This window comes from Actinia tenebrosa, unplaced genomic scaffold, assembly GCF_029948245.1.
Source record: "Actinia tenebrosa isolate PJP-AT-01 unplaced genomic scaffold, QUT_ActTen_1.0 PGA_scaffold12__29_contigs__length_12842862, whole genome shotgun sequence".
In the NCBI taxonomy this organism is placed as follows: Eukaryota; Metazoa; Cnidaria; class Anthozoa; order Actiniaria; family Actiniidae; genus Actinia; species Actinia tenebrosa.
The window spans coordinates 4,224,126-4,248,310 of record NW_028292572.1 but is presented as its reverse complement, the minus strand read 5'-3'; the positions used below and the strand labels follow the sequence as shown (position 1 = coordinate 4,248,310).

Genomic DNA, 24,185 nt, shown 5'->3' with positions numbered 1-24,185 from the left:
ACTTAATGTTATATAACAAAGGTTGATTTTCCACTAATTAGCTTCTTTCGACTGCTTGAGTGGGAGACAAAATTAGTGAACTAGTGGATTGCTATAAAACGCCACGAGGTAGGGCTAGCCGAAAAATATCTATGCTAAAGAGCAGCAGTTGAAGTTAATATTATATAGAAATGCTAGCCTAGCATTACCATGTAAGAAAATGAGTATGTATGGGATATAAAAATGCTAGCCTGGCATTACCATGTAAGAAAATGAGTATGAATGGGATAACACGTGCAACAGAGCGTCTTGCATGATAAGGCGCCGAGGGTAAGCATGTTGCTTGGTGTCAGAGTAGATGAGGAAAGAATAATATATTTGATTTATTAATAATTTTTACAGACCAAGTGGCTGCTAGTTGTAATTCTGTTTACTGGATTTCCATATTGCTCAGGAGAAAACAGAGAACGTCTTATCACGTACTATTTTCTAAAAGGATACAGATATGTGGAAATTGTGGCTACACTTCTAACAGTCCATGGCATAAAACTATGTGTGAGACAGTTGAAAAGGATATTGTCTCGTCTCCATCTGAAACGAAGAGTGTTTTGTGGCGACGCAGTCCGATATTGACGATATTGTCAGGGCAATTGAACGACAACTACAGGACAGTGGGGGGGAGTATCGGGTATCGAACGATGTGGAGACGCATACAAGAAGAGCATAATTTGCGTGTTAATCAAAAAACCGTAAGGCAACTCATGAAAGTTATTGATCCGATAGGAGTTGAAACAAGGAAACGTCACAGACTATCTAGAAGGAAGTACGTTGCACCTGGCCCTAATTATTTATGGCATGCTGACGGTTATGACAAACTTAAACCTTTCGGGTTTGCTATTCATGGTGCTATGGATGGATACAGCAGACGAGTTCTATGGTTACACGTGTCCCCAACGAATAATGATCCAGCGGTAATTACTTGGTATTACCTGAAATACTTGGAACAGCATCAGCAAGCCCCAAGAATTCTCCGATGTGATTTGGGCACGGAAAATACAACAATCGAGGTTTTACAACCATTTTTCCGCTACGACTGCAACGATGCATTCGCTGGGGTGAAAAGCTTCATGTATGGGAAAAGCACAGCAAACCAAAGAATAGAGGTATGGTGGGCGTTGTTGAGAAAGTCCTGCACAGGTTGGTGGATAAATATGTTTAAAGATCTCAGGGATAGGGGATTGTACAATGGTCATGATCCCGTACACATTCAGTGTTTAAGGTATTGCTTCATGGGTGTGCTTCGGGCTGAGCTTCAAAGGACAGTTAAGGAATGGAACTCTCATCCAATCAGAAGCAACAAAAATGGAGAATGTCCATCCGGTAGACCAAATGTCATTTACTTTTCACCCGAATTGTATGATTCAGAAAACTTTGGGATAACGGTGGACGTTGAAGACGTTGAAATTTGTTTAGACGAATATGCAAGTCCACCACCTCCTGACTACACTGATGACTTTCTACAACTACTACATCTGCTAAGGCCATTTGCAGAGAGACCAAACACAGTTGGTGCAGCTTGCGATCTGTATGTCGAACTTATTGAAGAGCTACGCTGTTTGTAAAGGGAGTAGACTTGAAAATTAACACCGACCTTGATCTGGATGTCAACTACATTTTTACTTGAAGTTTCCAAACATTTTCGTAATCAAGACTTTGTTAGACTTATAGCTCGCTTTAAATACTGAAAAAATACAAGTTTTATTATGCTTTTATGACATCAATTACAATAACTGTGACATCTTTAATAAAAATTTCTATATCATAAATAACAGTAGTTCAATTATCATCAACGATGATGATACTAATAATAATTATGTCATCAATTATAATAACTATCATATTTTCAATCATAAAAAATCAAGTATCATCAATAACAATAACTATGATAACATAAAGTATATAATCTCTAATAATCAATCATTACCCTAAGCTCAACCAAGATCGAACGCATGTGTACGAACGGCCAGAGTACGACAAGCAGAGGGGATTGCCTTTATGTGTCTTTCAGGATTACCTGAAACTGAACAAAAACCGACTGTATATTTGTTTAAATAATTAACACACAACGCCGAATGGAATAAAGTATAAAAACTAAAAGTGTGTAATTTTTTAAAAATATTAAAACTAAACATAGTGCGCGCTAAATAGCGATAAATTCTGCTAATCCTATTGTTTTCAATAGGTTTTTAAACAATACTTTGCATTATTTAGACCTATAAAAATAGCACTGTATAGGACTTGATAGTGAAAACTATTGCACACTTTTACTGTTTGTACTCTATCGTTTAAAGATTCCTTTTCAAAAGTAATTTTAAATATGATTATATGTCTAACTATAACAAAACATTCAAAACCTAAAGTTCTCCTGTCATTTGCAGTCGAACGGGCTATTAACGCCGGACTGTCCAAAACTTACTGCATGGAGTTTCAATTTCTCTTTAGTACAATCAGCAGAGGCGGATTCAGGATTTTTGAACGGGGGGTGACTAGTCAATCCCGTCACCACCCCTAAATCCGCCTCTGATTTAGTGACACACGGACGTAATACTGAGAAGATGTTCAAGGGACTTTGACTTATTTCCCCCTTGCCCAAAATGACACCGCATTAAGGATATCAATTGCACGTGGACGTTTCGTTGGATCGTACTCCAAACAGTTGGTTAGAATAGGAGGCAACTGGTTTAATGCTTCAGGGCTTTTCTTGTTCTTCAGCAGTGATTCCACATCGACACAAGCCTCCCCAGATACGTCTTGCCAACAATCTTTTTCTGAAACAAGCTCAACCAATGTGCAAACAAGGGACCATATATCTGAGTGTAATGTTCCTGGTTGTTTGTCCAGTAAACATTCAGGAGCTAGATATTGCGGCGTACCCGGGACTCCATTGGTAGCTGTGGTTGCTATTCCTGTCTTGATTTTGCTCAGTCCCATATCGCACAGTTTCGTCGCAACAGATTTCTTGTCAACTAGGACATTTGCTGGCTTGATGTCGCGGTGCACTACTGCAGGTTTCAGATGATGCAAATAGGTCACTGCTTGACATATTTGTTTGGCAACAAGGACTTTGTCTTGAAGCAGCATTTCTCGATGGCTGTGTGCTTCAGAACTTTCATCACAAAATAAAATATCTTCTAGGTTAAACCCGTCCACTAATTCTGACACTATGTAAACAGAATTCTTGAGCAGGGACATGGCCATTATTTGGACGATATTGGGATGGCGAAGCATACTGTGTACCTGCACTTCTGCTTCAAAAACAGGTTGCATCCTTTTGGCATTTCGCAATTTTATATGTTTCAATGCAATCGGAGTTCCCGCCCATACACCTTTATATACCACTCCAAAAGAACCTCTTCCAATTTCATCTCTTGGGTTGAAGTCAACATCCTTGATGTCAATGATTGGCAACTTGCAAAGAAGAAGACTAGAATCAGCATCATCGTGAACTTCTTCTATTCTAGGCAAAGGTTTGCATCTCCAAGGCTTAACCGCCACAGAATCTGAGACTTTCGCTTTTCCTTTGCTTTGTACTTCAACCTTGTAATCCCCTGTTGTACCAACCGGAAGGCAACACAAACCATGTCCTTCTTTGATTATTTCTCCATTAAGATACCATTTATAATAGGCAGGGTCTCCATGGCAAGCAGCAACAACACATAGTAAAAGCTTGTTGTCGTCATATCCCCAAACTTCAGAGGGGGGATGGAGAATGATTTCATTTGATGTGTGGTCCATAGGACACTGAGGAAAACTGAAACTTTCTTCAGACACTTCAGACTCTGTATCGGCAAAATTCCTCTTGAGATAACAGGTGTTGCCTTTTGTTATCTCAGTTACTGTAAAATTGTTTTCTAAGGGATCGTAGTTATCTAGTTTGGTGTCTTGTGTGAATGGATCATTCAAACACTGTAGGTCGTAGCACTGGTGTCTACATGAAGATAACGATCGCATGATAACTTCAGAGTATGATGACTCTTTAGTTTCTTCGTATGTGATATCTAAGACATTGCTTTTTACGTCAATGTAGTCGCCTTCTGCACTGTAAACACCATACTTTGGAGTAGAAACGTTGGTCATTGGCTCGTACTCTGACGTTGGCGTTTCTTTCTCATCGCTTTTCTTGTCATCTTGTTGTGGTATTTCAGTCGTCATTAAATATATGCACGAACGACTTGCATAGAGGCCTCGACTACGGAGGTACTCTGGGTAGGTGCATTCCTTTCCCTCAGTGTCGGAAAATTCGTCGACAGGCTCTTGCTCGAAATTGCCAAGTTCAACTTTCATGTTCTTTAAAGGACCGTGTATGGAAGTACCTCCTGGAAAGAACATGCGTTGCCCTTCACTTTTAAGGAACTCTACAGTTATGGCGTTATCATCAGTGTATGTAATTTGACGAATAGAGCCCCCGCCAGTTCTTCTCACTTGCTTGAACCTGGCGCCTTGTGCTCTATGTAGCCATCCTATTCTTATTTTCTTCTGCTTTACTTTGCTTTCGGTCTTTGTGGATGCAGGCTCTTTTTTTTTTACATTCTTTCTTTCGTTTTTTATTTTGTCGATGGCTCGCCTTATTTCTTCCTTCCTGTTATCTAAAACAAATAATATTTTCGTGTTATTTTGATTGCAGTCTATTTCTTGCCATAATTGTGATAATAATAATAATGATAATGATGGAAAGTTTATTTCATATTTCCTTGTTTTACGCAAACAATTTACGTACAATTGACTACTTGAAAACATACACCTACTTGCAACAACGTTGTAATAGGAAAAAAGAACATTTGTAGTTTAGTGGAATAGGAATAAATTAGGTTGACAAAAGAAGATCACTGAAGCTGAACTCTTTCTTTTGTCTTCAGAGTTCAGCTTCATTGATCTTCTTTTGTCTTTAATTTATTCCTTTCTCACTAAATTACTTATGTTCTTTTTTCTTATGACGTTTCTGCAAGTAGGTGTATAAACGTTTTGATATGAGACCGTTAAAGGAGCTGATAAAATTAATAATAGTAATAATAACTAATAATAAATCAATATTTGTCATATTTTATATTTTATCCTTTTGATACTTGAAGGCCCACCAGGGGTATGATTTACAACCCCCTGTACTCCTTACCAGTTAGTAATTTACACTCAGTGGCGTGGCTAGAACCCAGGAAAAGGAAAAATGTGGGGGGACACCCATAATAAAAAGATAAAAAATTTTAAATTTTCATATTTTTTCGGATACATTCTAACAAAGTTTCTTAAATTTTTGGGGGGCACTCCCCCCCCCCCTCCCCCCTGCCCCCTCCCTAGCTACGCTACTGATTTACACAGTTGGTTGATTTGGATTGGCTGGAATTATGGGGAAAATGTAAATTAGGTATGTAGTTAGTTTGACAGACAAACAGAGCAAAGGGGAGAGAAATTAAAGAGGTAACGGGGGGGTTCTAACTCTTTTGATAATTCCAACCACAATGTAGATTTAGACTACACTAGTGATCTCGAACCGTGTTTCATAGTCCCGTTAAGTCAGGTGGATGAATCTAGATGTTTTTTTCCCTATATCATTAGTGATCTTCCTACAGTGTTTCATTGGGGTATCGATCAACAAGATGCATCTACCTGACTGAATAGACCATGGTCATTGGATGAAAAACTCCTGAATTATTAATGTGTTTGAGAATTGTAGTTACATGCATTTTGGCATAGGTTTTTATCTACAGGAGTAGCGGATGGGGAGGGAATAGCCAAAAATGACATATTCTGATCATCTTTGGCCACCCCAGGAAAAATGGCAGTAGTTTTTAAAAATCCTTACTCAATAAGATAGGAAATTTAAAAATTAATAACAAAGCTGGTAAATCCAAAATAGATAATTAAATATAATCTAATAATAGTAACAGCTTGATTTTTGTCATATGAGAGCAACCATATCAAGCTATGTTGTATCTCGCAAAGAAGATTTGTGAGGTTATGTACTACATTTGTCAGATAATGTGTCTAGGATGAACAAAAAGGGGAATTGTTTTTCAAATCTCTGTAGCAGCCTGTAGATAAAGGTTAGCTTGAGGCTAATGTTTTTTGTTAAGCTAGTGTTATATTGTGCCATTTTAATGAGTTAATGATTTCTAGTCCATACCTTGTATTGGAGAGTTGACTTGAGGATCATTATTTCTTGGCAATATCATGGCTCGCAGCATTGCTGTCTCTCCGATAGCCAAACCCATTGCCTCAAACTGGTGATCGGTCACCATCCTTAATGCCTTAACACTGTGCACCTGGTATAATATAAATTGATGATGTCATTAAGAAACTGATCAGTCATTTAGAGATTTGCTTAAAAGAAAATCCTGGAGGCAGGTGTATATATAGTATATATCATCTTAGATTTATACTTTATATATTTAACTTTTTTATCATATTGTATTTTTTCTGTCAGTGCTTCTGAAAAGAAAATAAAGTGTGTATGTATATATATGTATGTAAAAGGTCAAACAAAAAATCTCAGGAAATTAGGGGAGGTGGTCAGGTGTGAAGAAAGGATGGAAAATATTATTATAGTTTTCTAAGTTCTTCCTTTTTACATTTGAGAACAAAGTATTATTATTATTTTGCCAGAAATGTGGAAATCTCTAAGCAAAGAGAGGGGGGATTGAAACACAACAAGAATTACTTAAATTTCCAAAAAATATACTATGCCCTGTTATTTGTGACCATAATTTCAAAATTGCACATTATGACATGTGGTACTCACTTTATTCTCAATAAATGTGTTCTTCAGCCTTTCCAAATTGGCTGTTTCCAGTACCTGATATAGCTAGAAATTATTAAAAGTGACTGGTTAATGGGTGTCTCTCTAATGGCTACTCTAAAGGTGGCTTTTTCATTATCTAATACCACACCAACATTTAAAGTATGCATGCTAGTATCCATCCAGTACAGGCACCAAGTAATGAAGTGGGTTATAAAGGGAAAATTTGCAAATAACTTTAGATTAATCATGCATGTTGGGTTACCTGTGGTGCAGCTTCTCAATAATGTCAAATCTATAATCTGTACCATAGTGACCTCCCTTAACTTTTACATTTAGGTTTATTAGTACCAAGATTACATCGTTGAGGTTCATATCAAAAAAAATGAAGACCCGTTATTAGAGGAAGTTCGACAAACAACGGACTACCCTGCACGGTAGAACCCTTGATCCTAGTAAAACTATGCCCGACTATTTGGTGTCGTTTGAAGTTGGAGTCTTACAAAAATTACAAAATAAATGTTAAATAGTTAAATTTAAATAGAAAAAAATTGGAGACCTTACAGTTGTTACTTTTATGCATAAATAAATAAATAAATCTCACCTCGTGTTCCATCTCTGACGCCATCTTGACAGCAAGCACAGAAACACAGGGAGACCATACAATCATGTTTAAACTATTAAATCTGAAGTCTGAAGTCTGAAGTCTGAAGTCTGAAGTCTGAAGTCTGAAGTCTGAAGTCTGAAGTCTGAAGTCTGAAGTGTGAAGTCCCCCCAGAGCTTCCGTATTATACGAACACGGCATTATACGAACACGTACGGAAGCCCACAACTGTCACGGCGAAAGCCAAAACCTCACGGCAAGAGCCAAAAGCTCACGGCAAGAGCCAAAAGCTCACGGCAAGAGCCAAAAGTTCACGGCAAGAGCCAAAAGCTCACGGCAAGAGCCAAAAGCTCACGGCAAGAGCCAGCAGCCTGGAGGTCTGGGTCGACGACTTTAATGATTGCAATGCATCATGGGATCATTTCAAAATGGCGGACACACACGTGTAGACTTTGTTGTGCTTGATTGCTGTTTAAATTATAGAGATGTTTTGCCTCTAGCTGTGGAAAACCAGTTAACGATGGCGACCGATATTGTGCTCAATGCGGACAAGGTGAGGTTTTCTTTTGCTTTACCACGTTGTCATACAAAGACCTCTACTAGTTTTTTAACTAGTTTCGAAAGTTTTCACGAAAGGATATAAGCTAAACTTAACTCATCTTCATACCAAAGGTGTTGCTTCATCTTCAAATTTATCCCAGCCTGGAAGTTCAAACTGCACAGGTATTTGTCCATTTTACTAGTAATTCATGTTTGAAATGCACTAGCCCAGTAAAAACAAGGCTTTTAAACATGATTATATGTGCTTATAATGTTTATAATTATTTATTATAGGTGATTATATGTTTGTAGTTAAATATTCAATAATCATATTCCCTAGTCGTTAATGCTTCCATGTTTTTTCTTCTTCTTTTATTTAAGAGAAAAGCTTTCACACCACTTGTCCATCATCAGGGATTAAAAAAATATTCCCCCTCCATTAAGTAATAAATCTGTAAAGGAGTGCACTAAAACAGTGAAGGGGTTTCATATGTGTACTATATAAGTTCAAGATTCTCAAAGTGTTCCATTACACTTGAAATTTAACACATTCTTATCTACCTTTTTCAAGGTAATCAGCAATCAGATGACTCAGATAGTAGCTTAGGTGGACTAGAAGAAGAGAATGATGAGGAAGAGGCAATAAAGTACTACTTCAATTGTGGATTTAATTACCAGGAAATCCTTGCCTTTCTTGCTAAACGTCATGGGATTTCACTTAGCTATAGTACACTGCTTCGACGTCTCAAGAAACATGGTTTAAATAGAAGAGGGATTGCCAATAGTACAGAATTTAATGATACGTTATTGAAAGTGCAAAAGCGTATAAGTGAAATTATTACTGGTCCTGGATCATCCTTAGGCTATCGAAGTATATGGCACACACTAGAAATGGAAGGTCTAAGGGTTCCAAGGAAGATAGTTCAAGACCTTCTAAAAGAAATGGATCCAGAAGGTACAGAATTGAGAAAAAAACATAGATTAAGAAGAAGATGCTATCGTAATCCAGGGCCTAACTATGCCTGGCATATGGATGGCTATGACAAACTTAAGCATTGGGGATTTCCCATACGTGGTGCAATTGACGGTTTTAGTAGGAAGATTTTGTGGCTTAAAGTTACTCGTTCAAATAACTCACCAATCAGAATTGCTGATTATTTTGTACAGACGGTTATTAAGCATGAAGGATGTCCAGTGGAATTGGTTACTGACCTGGGTACTGAAAATGGTCTTGCGGCATCAATACAAGCATTTTTTCGTGACAATCCTGATGCTCACCGTTATGTTTCATCACCTAGGAACCAGCGAATAGAGGGATGGTGGTCATTTTTTTCAAAAAATCATTCAATATGGTGGAGAAATTTTTTTCGAGATTTAGAATCACAGGGAATCATTGATACTTCTTCTGATTTGAGTATGGAGCTACTTTGGTTTTGTTTCAACAATATCCTACAAGAAGAGCTAGACATGATAAAAGAACACTGGAACACTCACTCAATTCGAAGGTCCAGACATGAAACAGTTCCTGGAAGGCCAGACTCTATTTACTTTTTACCTGAACTTAACGGTGGTGCAAGTAACCTGAAGTTGGATGTTCCTATAGCAGAAATAAATTATGCTTTGCAACATGTTGTTGAAGATGAAAACCCTGATGAAAGTGAGTACCAAGACTATTTTGATTATGTCAAGAGTAACCTTTTATTTAGCATGCCTAAAAACTGGAAGGAAGCACTTAATCTTTACAACCTATTGCTACGTGTTTCTGAGAATGGCTGCTGAACAGTTCTGTATGTAACAGAACATATGGATATATTTATGTAAACTAAAAGGAGGAATTTGGAAATTATAAATTGTATTTTCAGTGTGTATGCTACTGATTCAATGAGCAACAATTATTGTTAAACATTTGATGGAAATTAAAAAAAATAGTAGTGAGAAATTGCTATGAAATAAACTTCAGATAGAGACTGTGCAAACATTATACCCATGAAATAGTTTGTGAGACTAATTAGTGACAAAATTGTTGACTAAATATTATTGTTGTTTAACAATTTAGTCTAATTAGTCTAGTCTATTTTTGTTTCCATGGCTCACTAAATTGTTGTCATGGCTCACCAAAGTAAACAAATTAGGCACTTACACCCCTGTGAAAGAGAAAACTGACTACTTTAGTTGTTTAATACAACAATGGATTTAGAATCTATTCCTAACCTTTTTGTAAAGTCTCCTCTTCAATGGGTGAAGGAAAGTCACTGTGATCAGCATATGAAACAGTCATTAAATCAGTCACTGTGACCGATTTAAAAAAAGTGAATTTCAAATATAATAGATCAAAACCACATTAATAGTAGAGTGCTCACCTAAACCCATGAAACAAATACTAATTTTTAGTACTAAATAGTGATAATGAAACAATAGAAAACAAAGAATTTTGTATGAAATAGTACTAATTAGTAATAATTATTGTTCATGGGTTTAGTGGATGCACCCTATGATTATCCTACAAAGGAATGAACGAAAAAGACCAACAATTGTTAACTTGGCTTGCATTACAAAAAACGTAAAGTGAAAATGCAATACACCTTTGTGGCAATGCTTTGGAACAAGGCTCCATGGTACAGAAGTCCTGAAATACTGTAAACTTTGGGAAAATACAAGGAGGGCAAAATAAAGCAAGATATTTACAATTTAGAGAAAAAAACAGCTGAAGCATTACTCATGAAGCCTCTTTTCCAAGCAATACCAGAATGGTGTAATATAGCATTAAATTTACATCTTCAACTGCAACTTGTAATACCACCTGGATTTTCTTCAGAATTCATTGAATTAACTGAAAAGGTATTAACTGGGAATGTAATGAATAGTGGAAAAACACATGGTTTATTTTGAATTTCAAATATGAACATAACAAACAATAACACTTCCAATAAAGAGGATAAAAAGAAACTTTGTTAACTTCAATAATATTTTTGAGAGAATCCACTCTCTAGCATCACATCATATTAAAGTAAATTAAGATTTCTCATTATTTTCTTTATTGCTTAATCATGATTTTTTGATCTCACTCAAAAAGAAGGAAAACTTTTAAGCACTGCTACATCTCTCTTACCTATTTTCCAAAGGCTTGTCTTATGCAAAATGCAAGTACACCCAGTAACATAATTCGTTTGAACTAGTATTACATCTGGATCTATCATGACAAACTGGGAATGAGCCCCGGGGGGGCACTCTCTTGAAAAGTGGGTAGGGGGGCTCGACGGACGGTTTTGAAAATGACCCTAAAAATTACGCATAAATTAACTGAGATGCTGATTTCAGACCCTAAAAGGTACGACCACATTACGTTTCCAACCATTATATTCTTGTATGACGTTTGATATTTTACAGCTGGAAGTCAGCCGGAGACCCTAAAAGGTATGTGAGGTCTCATTTTCGACCCTAAATGGTCCGTCGAGCCCCCCTACCCACTTTTCAAGAGAGTCCCCCCCGGGGAATGAGCACAGGCTCTGACTAGAGTGAGTTTTTATATGATCCTCAAAAAATAGGAATGCCAACAAATCATGATAAACAATGATACAAAATAATCAACTCATTCATAAATCATCCTATTTGAACTGTCACTTATTGCTTTTCTCTGAGTGTCACTTTTGAAAGCTGATATACCAAGAAATAATATTATCAGCATATGGAATGCCAACAAATCATGATAAACAGTTAAGACTGAAGGAACAGTCTTAGAAATCACCTTCTTTGAACTTTGGCTTTGGCACTTGAATTTAAAAGAAATTTCAATAAAATAACTTTAACAAGAAGTAACTTGATTGATTGCAACCAAGGTTATGGTTTTGCAAATGCTTGTCCCTTGCAATATGCAATAACAAACACTTCTTTGAATTCTTTTGTTGTGCTCATATGGGCAACCGGAAATGTTATTTCTTGTCCACAGGCTCGAACTTGAGGGAAACAGACTGTGTGGCTCGGATTTCTCTCCATGCACTCATGGTCAAAATGAACAGTGATGACCAGTGAATTACCATTCAATGGTCTGTGACATTGGCCTGTTAGCCAACCAAGGACTCCTGCAGGCTTAAGATCAGCACTTTGGAACTTGTTGATGTCATCCATAGACTCTTCATCTTGGTATAAGCTGTCATCAGTGTTCCATGCTAAGGCTTCAGAGTACCCTCCAACTTCCTCATCTTCTAACAGCATTAGAAAATCTTGAAAGCTATCAATTACCTCTTCTTCCAATGTCCTCTTGGTGGTGCCAGGTGCTGAATAGCATGGTTTAAGAAGAGAAAAGACATAACTGGCATCTACTGGTTTTTGGCCTGAGGCATTTGACACAAAAAGAGGCTTGAATATGTCAGCATTCACCCTCATGGCATCTGCAAGACCATAACAATTCAGACCCTCGCAAAACTCCTTCAGATAAAGTAGCCTCTTGCTGACAATGCTTACTATGACAGTTCCAATAATAGCATCTGTGTGATTGGTGTCAATCAAACCAGTATAACCATAATCAATAATTGCATCTTGGTGATCACTCATGTTTTGCACTATCTCATCAAGCAGCTTTCTTTCTTTGGTTGTCAAATGCTTCTTACTTAGACGTGAAATATCAACAACTGGATTCACTAGCATCTCATAAATGCACTCTTCAAAGCATTCCAAAGCTGGCCCTCCCTGGACAATACTCGTTGCCACTATCTGTCCACATGTCCTGAAGATTCCATTTTGGATGTGGTACATTGAATCTACTGGGGCTCCATCGGGAAATATAACTGTCCTCATCTCTCTCAAAGCATATTCCAAGAATTCCTTCGCCATTGCTCCGCTGTCAATCCCATCTTCACCACTGAAATGGACTCTTAGTGCTTTCTCTGGGGATGTTTTCATTGCCTCTCGCTGCCAAAGCTTTAAACACCTCATTATTGGAGCTTTTCTTCTCATAACTAGGAAAAACTGCCCATCTTTATCCACTTGTCTTTCAAGAGACTTAAGTGCACTCGGTATATCAGCAAAACCAGCTTTATTTTCACTTTTGTAACTTTCGACGATATTCCCTGCTTCATGACTCTTTTCCAGATTTGGAACATCAGAGTAACCCTGCAATACTTCAAAGGGCTCCACTTCATTATCGCTTGGATGTTTTTCAATACCATTTCCATCCTTGGGATATTCATCATCTAGATGGCATTTCTTTTGTGGTGGTTCTCTTTCATCTTCAATTGTTGGATCATCTTTCTCAGAATATTTTTCAGACTTGTAGTCGTCATCGGAACAAAGATATAAAACCATTCGTTTATAATCTTTGCCAACTTCTTCTCGATAGCGTGAAAGTTTAAAAGGTTCATTCGTACCAGGTAAAAACTCTGCTGACTGCCCATCCTCGAAAAGTAATATATACTCTTGCTCATCGTTATAACAATCTTTGTTGTAATTGGCCCACTTCTCTTTTGCCTTTTCCAGGATGTTCAAATATGGTGCCTGATTGGAAATACGAAGGGCAAGTCTCTTTCCCCTTTTCGGTTTAAGCTTCAATGCTTTGTCACTCCACTCAATAAGACCAATGAAGATGCCAACATCTTCTTCTTTATCTTTGTCTTTTGGTTTGGCAGTTGTTTTTGATACAAGAGATTTCCAATTTTTCCCTTTCAATGCTTTATAGTCACTGAAGGACTTCACTGTGCTGGCAGATTTTGAGTTTCCTGTTTGTGAAAAATAGAAATCATTTTTGCAATATGAGAGCTAATATTCAAACCATCTGTGGATCAAAAGATAAGGAATTCTTTTGAAAAGGAACATTACTAAACACTGATCCCCTTCTTTTTATTTTGAAAATATTAACAGCTTTGTATCCAGAATAATTTCAAGGGGTAGGGGGTGACTTACTTTATGCTTTATTTATAATTATCTTAATAGGTGACTAGACTGATTAAATTCAAAAGGCATGACTTAAAAAAACAACATCTAGATATTCATTGTGACATATTGCATGTGCACAGGGTATTTAAAAAGTAGTCATTGAATTAGATAATCCATTTGCATAGACCATGGACTGGGGGTCCGTGTTTTGTAGTCCAAGTTTTGATAAAGAATGTATTATGAATTTTATTTCTGCACCTGCTTCTTTTCTTTCTTCCTCTTTTTCAGTGTTTGGCAATCCTATTGAAAAGATATTAGAGATGTTAATAGGAAATCCAACATTGATTCATAATAAGTTCATGCAATTAGGGACATACAATTTGAAGCCTAGCTCTGTTGTGGGCTCCTCACCCCTACTTTTATCAATATTAGTATGTTTTTCCTTCTCATTTTTATCATCACAATCATCATCATCATTATTAGTAGTATTATTAGTATTTTAATTAAGCCTTATAATCTAAAAACAATGTGTAGTAGCTTTTTTCGGAACCAAACCGAGTACTGAAGGTAAATTACTTTCTATTTGTCCTGGGCTAGCTCGTCTGAACTTTTATATCAATACCTTTGCCTTCATTTTTCTGTACGCAAAGACATGTTAACTCCTCGTCTTCTGAATAAACCCTTATGCAACCATTTTGTGAAACATGGACGCCCGACGAGCGAAGCTCTTTCTCGTACCCACATCTTGAACACTTTTCCGTAAAGAGAGCTCCACTCCCGTACTTCTCTTGCAATAGTTTTGGGACTATAATAGTAAAAATACCATGAATCCAATTTTTTACTTTTTTTCATAAAAAATTTAAACTAAAATGTTTATGCCATCTTTGAGCGGACAGTAAGCGAGTAAGCCGGCTAAAGCATTTATTCAGCTTAATTTCGTGTACTACAAAATGGAGCCACATTTAACTGAAGAGTGCTTAGTACTCACCTTGTCCGCATTGAGCACAATATCGGTCGCCATCGTTAACTGGTTTTCCACAGCTAGAGCAAAACATCTCTATAATTTAAACAGCAATCAAGCACAACAAAGTCTACACGTGTGTGTCCGCCATTTTGAAATGATCCCATGATGCATTGCAATCATTAAAGTCGTCGACCCAGACCTCCAGGCTGCTGGCTCTTGCCGTGAACTTTTGGCTCTTGCCGTGAGCTTTTGGCTCTTGCCGTGAACTTTTGGCTCTTGCCGTGAGCTTTTGGCTCTTGCCGTGAACTTTTGGCTCTTGCCGTGAGCTTTTGGCTCTTGCCGTGAGCTTTTGGCTCTTGCCGTGAGGTTTTGGCTCTTGCCGTGAGCTTTTGGCTTTCGCCGTGACAGTTGTGGGCTTCCGTAAACACGGCATTATATGAACGCGGCATTATATGAACACGGCGCGCATTATACGAGGTGGCTCGCGGGCTCTTTTTTTCAGCGGATTTTTATACAAAATGGGCTTCCTGTGGTGTTCCCTTTCAACAAGATGGGGGACAAGAAGTATGTCGAATGTTCTGAAAAAATTGGGTCTTGGCCACGCGATCAGCACTTTTGAACATGAGAAAAAATAACCCCCGACATTGTTTGCAAACTTTCAACTAAAAATCTGGAAACTCTTGGGATTATTAACCCCTCTGACATGATGAATTTACGACAACAATGTTCAACTTATGGAGGTCAGAAACCACCAGCAGTCCAAACCGGAATGGGTAGCTCCTATTCGTATGATATACCAAAGGAGATGCTGGAATCGTTTATAGAAGAAGGGTTTTCCATAGCGGAGATTGCATTGATGTTTTCAGTATCAGAGAGCACTATATACCACAGAATGAGAAGCTACAACTTGAGCACACTAAACGTTTCTGACATCTCTGACGATGAACTCGATGTACATATGGTAAACATAGCCAATGGATTCCCCCGCTGTGGTGAAACAATAGTAAAAGGTATTCTCTTGCAAAGAGGGATTAAGGTACAAAGAATGAGGCTAAGGGATAGCATGCATAGAGTTGACGAAGAAGGTGTGCAAGGGAGAAAGAAGGGCCCATTAAGAAGGAGAGTGTATAATGTGCAAGGTCCAAACCATCTTTGGCATGTTGATACCAATCACAAGCTAATAAGATGGAATTTTATTGTCATTGGTGCAATTGATGGATATAGTCGTCTTCCAGTATTACTAAAATGTGAAAAAACAACCAAGCAGAAACTTTGTTGAAACACTTGGTTGGGGCTGTACAAAATTATGGCCTTCCAAGTAGGGTAAGAACAGATAAAGGGTTAGAAAATGTTGGAATTGGTGATTACATGATTTCCCAGAGAGGCACAAACAGAGGTAGTATAATCACTGGCAAAAGCACTCATAATGAGAGGATCGAATGACTATGGGTAGATGTCTTTGAAGGGGTGTCACGTTTTTTTCATAAGCTGTTTTATTTTCTTGAAGATAATGAGCTTCTTGACCTTGCAGATGATTTACATATAGCAGCATTGCATCATGTTTTCAAACCCGAAATCAACAGAAGAATGGAAGTATGGAGATCAGCATGATCTAATTACAGAATGCGTACCTCAAAGTCAAGTCCTCTTAGGATGTGGATTAGTGGTCAAATGCAAAACCCACTTGGAATAGAAGTCACAGAGGAGGATATTTTCTATTACGGTGTTGAAGGAGACTGCAGAGACTTTTCAGCCGAAGAGGATGAACGACTTATTTTGTGTCCACCATCATTTGCACTTTTACCTGCTTGTCAGGAAATGCTCAATTCAGCTGTACTTAAAGTAGAGTGTTCTTCAAACTATGGAATCGATGAGTACCTACATGCACTAGATATCATAAAACAGTTTCATGCTGTAGCATAAAATACATTTAAAAATTCTCAAAAAGGCTCGGGCATGAATCTTAAAATGCAAGCCACTTCAGGATATCGGTGCACAAGTGTGCAATCCGGGACTTTACATGATGATGATTAATGAATGATTAATGAAAAGGGACTTAACCACGAAGGGAGTGTGCTTCTTCGGTATTTCTTTCAGAGAAATGTTTTCATGAGCGAACAATCACTTTGTTCAAGTATTACATATGCCTGGGCATGAGTACACGCTCTCAGAGTGTATAGTTTAAAATATAATGGTATTCAAAGAGTTTATGGAAAGATAAATAACACCCCCCTAAAAACGCATTTCCTTTTCACTAAATATATGCATATAACTGGTGGTAAAATGAAATTTGGGCAGGGTTCAACATGAGTCATTGCTTCTCTCCCTCTTTCCTGATTTAAGGCTTTGCTGCTGCTGCCAATTTGATCAATACATGTAATGGTTGTCCAAGTGTCACATTAAATAGCCTTATTGCTACTTAGTGTGGGCCTTCTGTGGTGTACTATTGGATGGACCATTGGTATCTGCTAGAGTGTGTGGGGTGTCCCAAAGCATTGTCAGAGCTACTCACAAGGCATTAGCTGCTGCGCCCTTTCGCCCTTTGGAAGCTTGGTGTTAGGTTATTTGCTCCCAGTACCACCCTCCCTATGTGTAAATGTTAAATAATTTATATTCCACTGATTTGATTAGTGTGACAATAGCTAGGTAGTGGACCGTGAGTGGTTACCAACTTGCCAGGGACAGTGCCTCCTACTGGGGGAGACTGAAGGTATCTATGCCCAACCTCGTCTACCAATGAGTTGAAATGTAAAAATATCTAAAAATTAACACAATCTTCTTTATTCATATTATCGATGCAAAATAATTTTATGTATTGCATAACAATGATGACATGATGTCTACAAAACATTTCTTATCATTAGTTTTTCTGTTGAAAAATGCAGAACAAATTTTCACAATCTATCATGAACTGAACATTTTGTTAATTTCTGCTCATATGTGCCTGCAATGTTTTTATACTATATATGTTGGTTCTAATAAACTGAAAAACTTCAACATTAAGCATAACTTAACTGTAATGGTAATTAAAACATTCAAAATAAGAGGCCAAGTTGCTTCTAATTGCTATGAAACCTGGTATTACATCTGTATATTAATCAGATCCAAAATTGTCATATTTGGAATGAAAATGACAAATTACCCATCCCAATGTACAATGAGAACCTTAAGCCTATGATCGTTAAAACTATCACAACACTGCCAAATGAGAAGGGAGTTTAAATATACATGTACTTGTAAAAACAAATTTTAACCACAACAGATATCACTTTAAGGACGGTGCCTACTATTGTCCACGCGCACATGTACTGCGCATCTACATTCAAGGAATTTCAAAATTTATTACTTGAATTGCACGAAACAAAACGTTTATTTTCGATAAAAGTTAAAGTAGAAAAGGATCTTAAGTAACCCAGGCTTGTTAAAGAGATAATTTGCTAAGGTTTAAGTATTATTGACAAAGAATCATAAGTTTTTTTGGGCAAGTTTTGAAAAAATGGCAGACTCATAGTTCTAAAAAACCAAATCCTTTCAATAATAAAGCTTTTTACCGTTTCTTTAGATTTAATCCTATAAAACTTGAATAAAAACAAACAAGAAATACATATGAAATTGAAAATTTACCATTTCTTAATATATAGGTGTGTAATTATAGTATTGAAAATCTTTTTTTGGTCGCTAAACACTTTCATCATGAAATTCTTTTACTTTGGAGTTTTCAATCTAAAAATTCATCTTATTACGTACCAAATATTTCAGAAATTTCTTTCTGCTGTTAAGTAAAAAGTCAATAATAACTTCACTTCAAACCCAAGAGTCTTCCTGGAACTATAAAGCTTATAAATATCGAGTTTTTCTCTGTGTTTTTTTGCTTGCATGGCAGGAAGTAGCATGTTTAGCTTGACGTGCAAATGCGCCAAAAACGGAGTTTGTCACGCCGTTTTGTATGCTGTGTAATGCTTGTCACGCATTTGGCATAAGGCTTATCCCTAATAATGTTCTTTAAAAGTTCGTAACTCTTCAAAACGCCTGGATACCCCTATTTTTTCTTCGTTTAAATAATAGAGTAAATGCTAAATTAGCCTTGTGAAATGAAATCGATAAAAAATAATTGGTTTTGAAAAGAATATGGACACAATCTTTATGTACCTACTGATCAAAAATAGGGAGCACGAAGCTAAAAAATTATATATATTATAGCCAACTATTTAAATCATGGTAGAATTGGGTATATTTTAGTAAAGAAACAAAGTGTCAGTCACTAAGTACGATTTAAATTAGAAATTTCTCAAAATCTTTTGAACAAAAATTATTTTCCTGGTGTTAGTAAAATCATGACGTCATCACTTTTAAACAATTTTTAAGCCTTATTATTTCTTTCAAATGCATGGTGACCCCTACTTTTCTAACCAGAGTTTGACAACCCTTTGATAGGTTAAAATAATACACATAGTCATTTAAAAAAATAATTGATTCTCAATTAGTAGTCCTTAACACAACTTAATGATGCTTTCTTGGAGTACATGTACTAGTCCACTTATTTATTGCCAAAATATGGGCAAAAGAAGGCATAATCATAAAAGTTAAACAGTGTTTTGGCATTTGGTAGGGGATTCTCAAGGGTAGGCTTTGGGAGAACGAGCCAGTTTATGTAAGTATTGGCTGTGGGGACGAAAGACTGTGTGACCTCCACAAACTTGATGGATGGGCGTAGAGAAAATCCTAACACTGGTTCTCTATCAGCACCAGTTGCAAACCTTAGAATATGATGCAAGGTCACCTCACCCCTCCTACCACCTAAAAGACAAAAATTGCATTTTTAATGAGAAAAATTAAGAATTTCAAATAACACCAGCTGTTGTAAGATCACATGTAGTTCAAGTTATACTTCCATTTTATTGGAGTTCAATAGGAGACATGCACTCACAGCAGAGGTCATGTGACCCTTCACGTATATCCCCTAAATCAAGCACCATTTAGAAAATTATATAAGTTGATTATACAGCTTCTCATTAAGCCCATATAGGTAACTATTTTCTCAATTGGACAGTTTTGATATGAGGTTAATTTGGTAGCCATGTAATTAATAGGTAATAGGGTCAAGAAATAATTAGACTCAAATAAAAAAAACCAGATTCTATTTTTCCCCAGTCATTTCAATGAACAGTTTTATAGCTTGTTTACAGCCTTTTGGATCACATTGAAAGTATCCCTCAATGCTTGAACAAAGTTGGTTGAGTTTGTTTGCATTGAATTTTGATTGATGTTCTTTCAATTGTTTCCAAAGGAGACTTTCAGCTTTGCAGGTTGCATTTCAACATTAAGGATTGCTAGTTTTTTGCTTAACCTTAGATATCCAATTCCTTAAAAATTATTGGTAATTTGTGAATATAGCTGGTGAAATGAGTGCTTGGTACAATGTCGCTTACTTGCTGCTTACCTCAAGTACTTTACAAATGAGGCATATACTGTTTTTTCATTCCTTTTCAGCATTTGTTCCTTCATTAAATTGTGGCTTGAGAAGATTTGTCAGCATCTTAATCGTCAGTGTACTTTGGTCAGTATTATGGAATAGATGGAGGAAAGTAGGAATTTGGCAACCAACCTAAATATACAAGGTTAAGTAATTTCAATTCGATGGTTTCATGCTACCATTTCATTTGTCTTGTGATAAATGGATAAAATGGACATCATGTTATGGAAGTGAAAACAGTTAGTGTTGGATGTCAAAATAATAGAATTTACTCATACCTGATAAATTCCAAGTTTACTCAAACCTTCCCGTAGTTTCTCCACACATGGTGAGGTTGCAGTGTCACTGAATATATCCTGTAGCAAATCCTCAGACAAAAACGGGGGAATTTTTCCATTTTGAAGAATACTTAAACCTGGAATACAAAGATAAATTCACATGTTAAATAATGAAAAATAAATGGATGAATGTGCAATTTCATACTACCAAAGAATATATTTAACAAATGAATAAGCGATTTTCACTAGAAATGCATGAAATTATACAACTGTCAAGTACATATTGCATGTGCGATATCTGGAAATCAAAAATATACTGGTAAATCAAAAAAAATCAAATTAACTTTTCTTTTGGTGTGTACTGGTACTTTTATTGACAATAGAAATTATGTGAACAAAAAATGAGCAAAAGTGAAGAGGCAGGTTCACTTCAAAGGCTTTAACATTTTCTGGTGTTTTTGTTACTGTCATCAATTTTTTGTTTTTCGTTTGTTGTTTGAAAAAAATCAAAAACAAATTTTTTAAAAGTAAAACCATTTTGAGCACGTCTTGGCTAAAACCATGTCTGTCCTCATTAACTGACAATGGCTCTAAGCCAACCTCAATCAGTGCATGAGGAATTTACATGTCATGGTTTAAAGACAATGTAAACAAAAAAGTACAATATATCTTACCAAAAATTATACCAATTGTAATATATTGATTGGGGACATCTGCTCTTAATTCGTCTTTAAAATAGGTTTCACATATTTCTTGCAAAGCTAGTCTGAAGAATTCCTTTCTTGGCCCTCCGGCATCTTCAGCTGTCTGATGATAAGAATAACATAATTATCATTATTACATAATTTTATCATAAAACTGAGGGACAAAAGAACTGGACTTTGACGAAATCATGTCATTGTTTTCAACAGTTTAATGGTTTAAATTGGATTTAAGATATAAATACATAGCAGCAGGCACATGTAATTAAATATATAAGATCTTAAATAAACAATTAATTGGATTTAATGGAATCCAATGGAATGGAATGAAATGAAAGCCACAAAAATTACAAATTCAAGTTTGTTATTAAATTTGTAGGCTATTGGATTCCTTAGAACTGCATACCTCATTATATAATTGTACCTCCAATGTTTTCCTCAAATCTGATATGGCATTGATTTCTTCAAATGAAGTGGACAAAAGATTCTGTCTGTCCACTAGTATGAAATTTGTTTCCCCTCCAAGGACCTCAGCAGGGTTCTCAATATCAAGGGGTCTACCAGTCACAATCATTTTCTGCATACGATGGAAGACTTCAACAGCATTTTCAATGTTATTTTCTTTGCAGTGAGTTATTGTATTTTTTATAGCTTCTTCAAGGGATATTTCAGAAACACTGATTGGTTCTTGTCCACTGTCAGCATTCGTCTCATCTGCAGCCAGGTCTACTGTAACAGGGTTTACAGTTGTTTCACTATCACTACCATTTAGAGAAATTTCAGTTGTTTTTATCACCATCCTCATTTTTGGTGCTAGACTTTTCTTCTTCTGTCAATTCAGATTCAGTTTCAGATTCAGATGTAGCATCAAAAGGTGAACAGGATGAAAAGTGCTCTCTGAGATTATCAATGGGGAAGTTCTTATTGCAAATTCTGCATTTTTCTGTGATGCATGTTCATCTGAGATCCCCCCATGTTTTGTCTAGAATAAATAAAAATATAAGATTAATAGATGAAATTTAAAAAAGAACGCCATAAAGAAACCACAGTCCAATAGCGGTGCTGGAAGATCTGGGAAGGGGGGGAGGGGGTACTCAAACCCATTTCGGAGAGGAATGTGCCTCCACAGGTCTTAAACCCTGAACCTATTTAAGACACTTCTGAGTAAAAAAATCCATACCCTATTTATGACATATTGGTAAAAAAAATAGACCCTATCAGAGACTGGAGGGCAGTGCTATAACATATTATTGTGGCACTTTGTTGCATTATTTATAAAGAAAAAGCACCCTATCTAAGCCACAAATTACAAAACCTACAATTTTTTTTGGCCGAAAATATAGATCTCATTTAATAAAATTTCAGGAAAATGTATATCCTGTTTAACACAGCAAGGCAATAACCATACCCTATTTGGTGGCACATACACTATGGTGTAGATTATTATCACTAATTGTCAATTGTTTTTATCATTATTTTTTGTTCAAAAAGTACTATATATTTAAATATAAATTCATACCTCAACTGAAATGCTTAGCAGTTCGAGCACATTTCAACAGCTTTAACTCTCTGGAATTACTTCCACAAAATAGCATTTCAAATCCACCAATTCCTTTCAAGCGTGGGAACCCCTTGGGCTGACCATCTTCATCAGGATCGGTATAGACTATTTTCTGGAGGACGGTTTCTTCGTCATCTTCAAGCTCAAGTTTGATTTTCTTCAGACCCAAGCCAGCCCTTATTAATGCTTGCTTTTCGTTACCGGTAGGAACTTCAGCCGCTTCTCTGTTTGAGAGACGAAAGAACTGGGGCATCCAGGATCGACTAGAATTAGCTCTCTATGCACTAGAACGATTCCATGGCTGTGTTCGCTGTGAAGAAAAGAGATTCAATCTCTCTCTTATGGCCTCCGAGGCTCGTGGAGTTGTTTGGCTTGGACCACCAGTAGCCCCAGCAGACCTTGCTGTACTGATTATTTTGGCACAAATTTGCCGTAGCCTAATCTCCGAGGGCTTCCACTCCAATCGTTTTTATCTCCTCGTTTTCAAAGTGGGCACAATGTTCACTTCAACTTTCTCCTTTTCAAAATTCTGTACCAAAGTTTGCAATCCCAGCTGTTTGAGAACAGAAAACATGCTTTCTTTTGCGGCCATTTTGTCAGAAACAGAGGCTGCTGGGATATTCCAAAGGTAGCCCATTTTGTATAAAACTCCGCTGAAAGAAAGAGCCCGCGAACCACCTCATATAATGCCGTGTTCATATGATGTCGTGTTTATATAATGCCGTGTTCATATAATGCCGTGTTCATATAATGTCTTGTTCATATAATGTGGTGTACATGTGTGTAGTCATGTGTGTGTATGGATGTGAATGTGTGTGGTGTGAGTATGTCAGTATGTGTGTGCACGTGTGTGTATGTATGTTCGTGTGTAATGTATTTGTGTGAGTGTGTGTATGTGTGTGTGGTGTATGTATGTGTGTAGCTGTAGTCATGTGTGGTAAGTATATGTGTATGTCGGTCGGTCTGTCTCGGACGGTCGATCGGTCGTTCTGTCTATCTCGGTCGGTCGGTTGGTGGTTCGGTCTATGAGTTTGTCTGTCTCGGTCGGTCGGTCGGTTTGTCTCGATTGGTCGGTTTGTTTCAGTCGGTCGGTCAGTCGGTCGGTTTATCTCAATCGATCGATCGGTCGGTTTGTCTCGATCGGTCGATTTGTTTCGGTCGGTCGATTGGTCGGTTTGCCTCGGTCGGTCGGTTTGTTTCGGTCGGTCGGTCTCGATCGGTCGGTCGGTTTGTCTCGGTCGGTCGGTCGATGTCGGTCGGTCGGTTTGTCTCGATCGGTCGGTCAGTCGGTCTCGCTCGGTCGGTCGGTCGGTCGGTTGGTATGTCTCGGTCGGTCGGTCGGTTTGTCTCGGTCGGTCTGTCTGTCCGTCTTTTTGTCAGTCTGTCTGTCCGTTTGTCCGTCTGTGTCTTTATGTCTGTCTACATGC

The 24,185-nt window shown here is 37.2% G+C and overlaps 6 protein-coding genes across 7 annotated transcripts; 3 read left to right on the top strand and 3 right to left on the bottom strand.

Annotated features, from left to right (window-relative positions):
• Positions 1–677: 677 nt before the first annotated feature.
• On the top strand, positions 678–1,785 carry LOC148912014 (uncharacterized). Its single transcript, XM_089027920.1, has one exon. It carries the CDS (start codon positions 678–680, stop codon positions 1,599–1,601), a length of 924 nt encoding a protein of 307 aa, XP_088884046.1. The 3' UTR covers positions 1,602–1,785.
• An 824-nt stretch (positions 1,786–2,609) lies between these two features.
• Positions 2,610–7,712, bottom strand: LOC116300699 (uncharacterized). Its single transcript, XM_089028215.1, has 4 exons — positions 7,374–7,712; positions 6,773–6,835; positions 6,158–6,296; positions 2,610–4,625 (listed from the first exon to the last, which is right to left on the bottom strand). The coding sequence occupies exons 1-4, from the start codon at positions 7,572–7,574 to the stop codon at positions 2,614–2,616; spliced, it is 2,415 nt and encodes an 804-aa protein (XP_088884341.1). The 5' UTR covers positions 7,575–7,712; the 3' UTR covers positions 2,610–2,613.
• Positions 7,713–7,801: 89 nt separating this feature from the next.
• On the top strand, positions 7,802–10,938 carry LOC148912013 (uncharacterized). The gene is made up of 4 exons (XM_089027919.1): positions 7,802–7,818; positions 7,874–7,926; positions 8,046–8,096; positions 8,485–10,938. The coding sequence occupies exons 1-4, from the start codon at positions 7,802–7,804 to the stop codon at positions 9,690–9,692; spliced, it is 1,329 nt and encodes a 442-aa protein (XP_088884045.1). The 3' UTR covers positions 9,693–10,938.
• A 467-nt stretch (positions 10,939–11,405) lies between these two features.
• Positions 11,406–14,930, bottom strand: LOC148912012 (uncharacterized). Its single transcript, XM_089028425.1, has 4 exons — positions 14,770–14,930; positions 14,404–14,586; positions 14,040–14,081; positions 11,406–13,624 (listed from the first exon to the last, which is right to left on the bottom strand). The coding sequence occupies exons 1-4, from the start codon at positions 14,834–14,836 to the stop codon at positions 11,751–11,753; spliced, it is 2,166 nt and encodes a 721-aa protein (XP_088884551.1). The 5' UTR covers positions 14,837–14,930; the 3' UTR covers positions 11,406–11,750.
• A 353-nt stretch (positions 14,931–15,283) lies between these two features.
• On the top strand, positions 15,284–16,984 carry LOC116290553 (uncharacterized). Its single transcript, XM_031697610.1, has 2 exons — positions 15,284–15,755; positions 16,277–16,984. Exons 1-2 carry the CDS (start codon positions 15,449–15,451, stop codon positions 16,354–16,356), a joined length of 387 nt encoding a protein of 128 aa, XP_031553470.1. The 5' UTR covers positions 15,284–15,448; the 3' UTR covers positions 16,357–16,984.
• Positions 16,985–17,526: 542 nt separating this feature from the next.
• LOC148912011 (uncharacterized) lies at positions 17,527–23,689 on the bottom strand. 2 transcript variants are annotated; one of them, XM_089028304.1, is made up of 6 exons: positions 22,717–23,689; positions 21,604–22,179; positions 21,171–21,303; positions 20,497–20,633; positions 20,186–20,350; positions 17,527–19,542 (listed from the first exon to the last, which is right to left on the bottom strand). In XM_089028304.1, the coding sequence occupies exons 2-5, from the start codon at positions 22,000–22,002 to the stop codon at positions 20,222–20,224; spliced, it is 798 nt and encodes a 265-aa protein (XP_088884430.1). In that variant the 5' UTR covers positions 22,003–22,179; positions 22,717–23,689; the 3' UTR covers positions 17,527–19,542; positions 20,186–20,221. The 2 variants fall into 2 exon arrangements, with proteins under 2 accessions (XP_088884430.1, XP_088884431.1); XM_089028305.1 differs by having other exon boundaries at positions 21,622–22,179.
• Positions 23,690–24,185: the final 496 nt, after the last annotated feature.